This window comes from Sinocyclocheilus rhinocerous, unplaced genomic scaffold (genome assembly GCF_001515625.1).
Source record: "Sinocyclocheilus rhinocerous isolate Xijiao unplaced genomic scaffold, SAMN03320098_v1.1 scaffold691, whole genome shotgun sequence".
Lineage (NCBI taxonomy): Eukaryota > Metazoa > Chordata > Actinopteri > Cypriniformes > Cyprinidae > Sinocyclocheilus > Sinocyclocheilus rhinocerous.
The window spans coordinates 159,692-167,260 of record NW_015656606.1 but is presented as its reverse complement, the minus strand read 5'-3'; the positions used below and the strand labels follow the sequence as shown (position 1 = coordinate 167,260).

The 7,569-nt window shown below is 33.7% G+C and overlaps 1 protein-coding gene across 1 annotated transcript in view; it reads right to left on the bottom strand.

Moving 5' to 3' along the window:
* Positions 1-5,400, bottom strand: part of LOC107720468 (uncharacterized) — a 35,594-nt gene extending 30,194 nt beyond the window's left edge. The window contains exons 1-4 of the mRNA XM_016528186.1: positions 5,090-5,400; positions 2,770-2,811; positions 2,449-2,496; positions 1,348-1,998 (exon numbers count right to left, since the gene is read on the bottom strand). Of these exons, the coding sequence (XP_016383672.1) occupies positions 1,348-1,998; positions 2,449-2,496; positions 2,770-2,811; positions 5,090-5,092 (744 nt within the window). The 5' untranslated portion in view covers positions 5,093-5,400. The remainder of the gene's footprint in view (positions 1-1,347; positions 1,999-2,448; positions 2,497-2,769; positions 2,812-5,089) is intronic.
* Positions 5,401-7,569: the final 2,169 nt, after the last annotated feature.

Here is a 7,569-nt window from a genome sequence, read left to right as displayed (position 1 = left end):
GTGAATATGTGTTAAACTGTAATTTATTTCTGTGATCAAAGCTGTATTTTCAGCCTTCAGTGTCACGTGATCTTCAGAAATCATTCTAATATGCTGCTTTGCTGCTCAAGAAACATTTCTGATTATTATTATTAATAATAATATTTAAAAAAAAAAAATTTCAGGATTCTTTGATGAATAGAAAGATCAGCATGTATCTGAAATAAAAAGCTTTTGTAACATTATACACTCTACCATTGAAAAAGCTGGGAGTCAGTATAATTAAAAATTAATTAAATAATTAATTGAATTAATACTTTTATTTAGTAAGGACGCTTTAAATTGATCAAAAGTCATGATAAAGACATTTAGAATGTTACAAAAGATTTCTATGTCAGATAAATGAACTTTCTATTCATCAAAGAAACCTGAAAAAATTCTACTCAACATAATAAAAATAATTTGAGCAGCAGATCAGCATATTAGAATGATTTCTGAAGATCATGTGACACTGAAGACTGGAGTAATGATGCTGAAAATACAGCTGCGCGTCACAGAAATAAATTACAGTTTAACAGATATTCACATAGAAAACAGCTGTATTAAATTATAATAATATTTCACAATTTGTACTGTATTTTTTGTATTTTTAATCAAATAAATGCAGGCTTGGTGAGCAGAAGAGACTTCTTTAAAACACATCAAAAATCTTACTGTTCAGAAACTTTTGACTGGTAGTGTATTTCCTGCTGAAATATTTCTAGAAAGCATTTTATTGGTCAAATATCTACACGTATAATCAATATTTTGGGTTGGAAGAGAAAAACTGTACATTTTACATGAGTATAAGTGAATAACTGAAATAAACTATAACTGAGAGAACATAAAACATAATATTTGATTTGATTTCAGCTAGTTGCCAAAGCAACATTTCTCATCTTCATTTAGTTTATCTTGAAGCACTAAACTAACTAAAACTGAAAAAAAGCTATAGAGGCATATTTAAATAATAATAATTAAAAATAATAATAATAATAATAATGACAGAAACACACAATACAATTATTAATATTTTAACTAAAATAATAAAAATAGAATTTAAAATCTAAAAAAAATTAAAATAAAAAATAATAATCAAAATAATAGGATCAATTGAGCACAATTTTGTGCTAGTCGTCTCAATGGCAAAAACGGTGCCAATTTACCTGAATTCAATAGTTTCTCAACGATACTGAAATAAGACTGATCTGAGCATAAAAGCTCATCTTGTCAACTTTTAGAGTCCCACTAGAATCCAGATGAGCTTCAAATGAACAGAAATGAACTAAAAGCCACACAACTCTCATTTTATACCCATTTGTTTCTCACCGGATCTCCGTTTGAGATGCTTGTGGAAGGTGTTGCTAAAGCTGACGTCTCTTGAGCGGCTCGGTTTGGCAAAGCAACATGGGACAGTAGATCGTAACTGCTCTTCTGATTGGACCGGACTTCATTCTGAGGGGCAAACAGAGGATCGAACGTCTCGATGTGGGACGAGGATGTCTTGTAAATATGGTCAGATGTCGGGTTGGTATTAGAAACGAGCGGCGAGGTGGACAGTGAAGGAGTCTCGAGGAAACCGGACGCTTCTTGGAAAACGCTGGTGGTTTCAGATGGTGGTGGAGAAGCTCGGAAATTCTTCTGTCTGGAGAGGATGAATTCCAGGAGAGGATCACTCTGATTGGACGAAGGCCAGGATTCTGCGTTCTGATTGGCTGAGCTGCTGTGTGTCACACCAGTGCCTGCTTTCTCTTTAAAAGGCTGGAAAATGTCTGTTTCTTCACTCCGTGTGCCTGCCGCTGACGTGCTCTGGAAGCCACTCGCAGTGTCGTCTTTATAAAAATCAGGTGGAGGAAACAAAACCCAGTCCGGAGCTGGAAAAGGATCGTCTGAGAACTCGGGCGTCTGATGAATGCCGTTGCTTTTGGTTAAACTCGTCATGTTTGGCAACACATTGTTCTCCGTTTTCACATCATAGTCCTGCAAATACAAGCAGATTCAACAGAACAGGTGAGGGTTTCAATGCTATAGATCTGAAATAAAACAGCTGTTTTCTATGTGAATCTCTATTAAACTGTAATTTATTTCTGTGATGCAGCGCTGAATTTTCAGCATCATTACTCGCATGATCTTCAGAAATCTTTCTAATATGCTGATTTGATGCTCAAGAAACATTTCTGATTATTATCACTGTTGAAAACAGTTGTGCTGCACAATATTTCTGTGGAAACTGTGACATATTTTATTTTTCAGAATTCACAAATGAATAGAAAGTTCAAAAGAGCAGCATTTATTTGAAATAGAAATCTTCTGTAACATTATAAATGTCTTTCCTGTCACTTTTGATCAACTGAATTCATTTTTTATTAATACAAGTATTCATTTCTTTAAAAATCTTCCTGAGAGTAAAGTTTCTTTGGACATTAATACCTGTGGGTTTGAACAGAACGGATTCCAGGAGCTGCTGCGGATCCCGTTCTAGTGGAGAGCAAGTCAAAGTGAACGAGTTTAGACTGGATCAGAAGAGCAAACACACACACATAGGTTCCTCTTTGGACATTTTAGTGATTATTTGTATATTCTTTCTTTCTTTCTTGCATCTACAACCCTCCAGTGCTATGTTCTGTAATGATCCGCAGCTAAATAAGGGAAGGGGTGTGTAAAATGAACAGTCTGGACTTTGATATGCAATAAGAGTGAAGTTAATTCTTATTAAATTAATGATCCAGAACAAGTTAATCAGAGTCTCACCTCCATAATCAGACCCGAGACACCAAACAGCGAATCGCCATCCTGTGAAAAACACAGCAAGGATGGAATAAGGTTCAATTATGTCCAGAACATTAACGAAACAGATAGATTTGATTGCACTTTATTCAGATTTCAATTGCGATACATATCTATTAAAGGCCGTTTCTTTCTCCACTTGAGCAGCACTTACATAAACCAAACTTAACTAGTTTTAATTATTTTTATAGAAGGGTTTGTTCATATATCATTAGGCCTGATTATAGATATAAAACATTGTATTCCTAAAAACATGATTACAATGTATTTGCTTTTCTGTCAGTTGACAGTATATATGCAGTGATAACAAGAGAGAAAAAAATATATGTCAACAAAATCAAAGTAGAATTCAGAACCTGTTTATTGGCATATTTAAACATAACATTTCAGATAACGTGTAATAATGATAATAATAGCAATTTTAATGCGGTCAACGAACTGGGGATGTAATATCTATAGTTAAGCTCTTTTACTCTACTCATCTGCTAGGGTTAGGGTGGTGTCTTGCCTTTAAATGGTGCTCCTCACTTGATCATCGAGAGTTGCAACATCAGGCGTATTTCAGCAATGCAAGCATGACGACGCATAGAAAGTCAAAACACGTGACGTCAGCGATGACATACACAAGCCTACACATGTGCACGCAGTGTTGGGAAGGTTACTTTGGAAATGTAATAGGTTACAGATTACAAGTTACCCTACTTAACCCTTTAAAGTCAGAAATCTGCAGCTGGATCATTAACAATGGGTACTGATACATCATTGAGTTTGAACTTTTTAACAAAACCTGCCTTGAATTGTCCCTCACTCAGAAAGCAGTCTGGAGTAAAATGATTTGCGCAGCCAGACATAAACAAATTTAGTGAAAGTGAATTGAATTGATGTGGCTAAATATGGTGTCCCATACTCAGAATTTGTGCTCTGCATTTAACCCATCCAAGTGCACACACACAGCAGTGAACACACACACACCGTAAACACACACCAACAAAGTTGGGGGTTTGGTGCCTTGCTCAAGGGTCTCACCTCCATCGTGGTATTGAAGGTGGAAGAGAGTGCTGGTATTCACTCCAAAATCAAAATGGCTTTATAATTGAGACTGTTTAGGTTTTTGGGGGATTATTGTAAGGTGGTTGTGTCCACACACTGCTAAGAAACATTTATACGCAAATTAAGATATTTTGCATCAATTACACATTTTTTCTTAGTAACTGTAACTGATTACAATTACTTTTATTTTGTAATTAAATTACGTAATTCCGTTACATGTAACTAGTTACTCCCCAACACTGTGTGCACGAGATGTATTTTTTTATTTTAATAGACAAAGATTAACACCAAATGTGGCCTTTATTGTTAATCTTTGTTTGATTATGGGGAAATACCATATACATAAACAGAAATGGGCTAAAGGAAAACCCAACTTTTTGTTATTTCAGATAGACATGACAAATTATATTGAGTTACTACTTGGGTGGAAAAACAGTAAAGCAAAACGCACTAGGTCTCTTTGTGAAGCTTTTATGTTATTTATATGATGATCTCATACCTGTTCTTTTTTCTGTTTAGTTTTTTTTTTATTATTATTATTATTTTTTACCTGTATTATTATTATTTATATAATACTGTATATTTTCTATTTCTTTTTTGTAGTTTATATTTGTCTCAGTACCTTTATATTATATGTTGGAAATCAATAAATAATAATAAAAAATAAAAAAAACGTGCACGAGACGCCACAGATGATGTGTAGCAGGGGCGTAGATTACGCGGGGGACGTGTCCCCAAGAGACTTCTTTATAAAACATTAAAAAACTTACTGTTCAAAAACTGTTGACTGGTAGGTTATATAGATTACAGAAATGTTTTATATATATATATATTTATATATATTTTTTTATTTTTTTTATATATATAACATTTCTGTCCCCCTCACTTCTGAAATGATGGCTACGCCCCTGATGTGTAGCTAGATTTAGCCTTAATAAAGTCTGAGAATTATTTAAATGACATTCGAGCACGCGAAAACAATGAGATTCGGTCAGATGCGATAAACAGCATCAGCCCTCACACACGGTACTCACACCTGACCGTCTTCAGCATCTGCAACAGTATTAGTCAACGAAGTATTCTTTAGAAGCTCAACCTCCGCTGTGTTTAGTAGAAATATTGAAGGTGTAATTAAAAGAAACGCGCGCGGTTGTGTTTTGTTCAGCAGTAATGTGCGGCTCGCTATTTAATGAATTCTTGCCTGTTTGAAGCATGTTACATTAAACAAACTTACCATTTCGGCAGAGAGGCTTACAGGAAACGTGCGGACGAAATAAACCACGGACCAAACTTGCTATTAGAACTAAATAAATAGCTAAATGTGCGCAGAGACTCGTCTGCAGTCGCGCAGCAGGTACTTGTTAGTCTCGATCGCGCCTCTTTCAACATTCACTCGAGCGAAACTATGTGAACCTACCTGTCCTGTCGAGCTCAGGTAGGTCACGTGTCATCCTGACAGACTCAATTAACCCCGAACCCGACATTAAAACACTGCATGAAGCTATTCGACTAATGCAACAGCTTGCGTGTTAAAGGAGACCTGTTCAAAACCAGTGCAAGCTTTTTCAGGCACCTTGCCTGATGATGTTCACTCATCACACAAATTCAATATAATCTTCTCTTTACTATATCTGAATATTCACTCTGATTAGGAGATCTCAGCTTGACAGTCGCAATTTGGGAATAAACACATTTTTACCAACTCGGAACCTTTGCTACATTGACATTTCTATATTCAGAATCATCAGAAAGTTATCTAATGTCATCTGATCTCAGCATTAATTCACTTGCCTCCCAACTCATTGGCTTTAAATATTCAATAGTGAAGAATCTCGTGCAGTGCGGTTTATTTGCTTGCTCCTAATGTAGTTTTTGTTTGTTTGTTTTTAAGCAACATAATTTAGCCACTTTCTCTGCCTAACCATAAGAGGGGAGTAAACAAGCACTTTCTACTGTCTAAACAACTGTCTAAACAACTGTGATGGTTATCATGGCCCTTTGAGCTGGCAGATAAGTTAATGTTGTCCTGCAAGATTCTAACAGTGCTTAAATAATAAAGATTTAGAACTAAAAAAAAAAAAAAAAAAAAAAAAAAAAAAAAAAAAAAAAAAAAAAAAAAAAAAAAAAAAAAAAAAAAAAAAAAAAAAAAAAAAAAAAAAAAAAAAAAAAAAAAAAAAAAAAAAAAAAAAAAAAAAAAAAAAAAAAAAAAAAAAAAAAAAAAAAATATATATATATATAAAGAATAGACGAACTTAAAATAAATAAATAAATAAATAAATACATGCAACTTTTTGGATTTAACCTGATGGGAAAAGTGCAGTCAATTAGTTGTGGATTTGCAGATATTTTAATATTGAGAACAGCATTATTTATAATATTGAACCAAAGTCATAAAGGACATCATGCAGTTTTATTTTATTTTTTAATTTTTTTTTTACTGAATCAAGTATTTCATAAAGTGTATGTTTATCAAGTTTCCCCTGTATATGACATGATTGATCAAGAGGGGGAAATAAATGAAGAAATTGATCTCAATATAAGTGAAAAGGTCTTTGATATACATGAACCTACACTATACAGGCTTATTGTGCTATTAATATTATTCTAGATATTATCATTATTCTAAATTGTAAAAAACAACAAAAAAGTACAATTATAACGACAGAATAAAATAAATGTGAAATAATAAGAAAGTAAAACGTTAATAAGTAATTTCATAATAATCACCTGAACTTGTTCAATGTCTTTCTGGACAAAATGACTGCAACAGTAATTAATAACTCACCTACTTTCAGATTCTATTTTCTGTCTAAGTGAAGCAATACAAATACGATGTATTCATAGTAAGATGAGCGGTGAGCTAATGGGGGAATTACTGGGGAGTGCAGTGCTATTGTAAATGCAAATTGTTAAAATTAGAACATTTTACATGAGTGCAATCAGTATATTTCACATATTTCATACTTGCATTTTTAAATGAGATCTTAAATTTAAAATGACCAACCATTTGGGTTTTTTATCGTATAGTATAAAATGACTTGAAATGCCCATTCTTAAAAATAACTATAAAGACTCTTTAAGCTAATAAAATCATCAGCAACCATAAACAGACAGTAGAGAATCATTGTCCACAATGAGTTTTGTGTGTTTGGTTCCTGCCGCTGGAAGATCTGCCCATCAGGCTGCACTCTCCACGTTACGCTGGATCCAGCGTCCATCTGCTGATCTGAGAGGATCTGATTCATCTGGAGAGCAGATTTCATCTGTGATTAGTGAGCAAGATCAATCTGTCGTCGCTCAGATACATGCAGTATATAAATAACACCTCACCTTCTTCTCTATGGCCTCCATCACCGCAGATTCATTCACATATCCAGCTAAACTCACTGCAAACCTCACCAGCTGTACTTTCGCTCTTTTAGCTTACAGAAACATCAATAAACAAACACAGTTAGGAGAACAACATTTGCTGTCATACTAACTTACACTGCAAAAAATGAAATGTGAATTTACAGTATATTCCTGACTGTGAATTGTCATACATTTTAACAGTAATTTATTGTTATGACAAAAAATGAATTTAAAATGATGAATTAGTAAAAATATGAATACAGTATTTTACTGAAAGAAAACTGTGTTTTAAAATGCTGCCTATATTTATGGATATTTTAATACTGTGTGTGTGTGTATATATATATATATATATATGTGTAT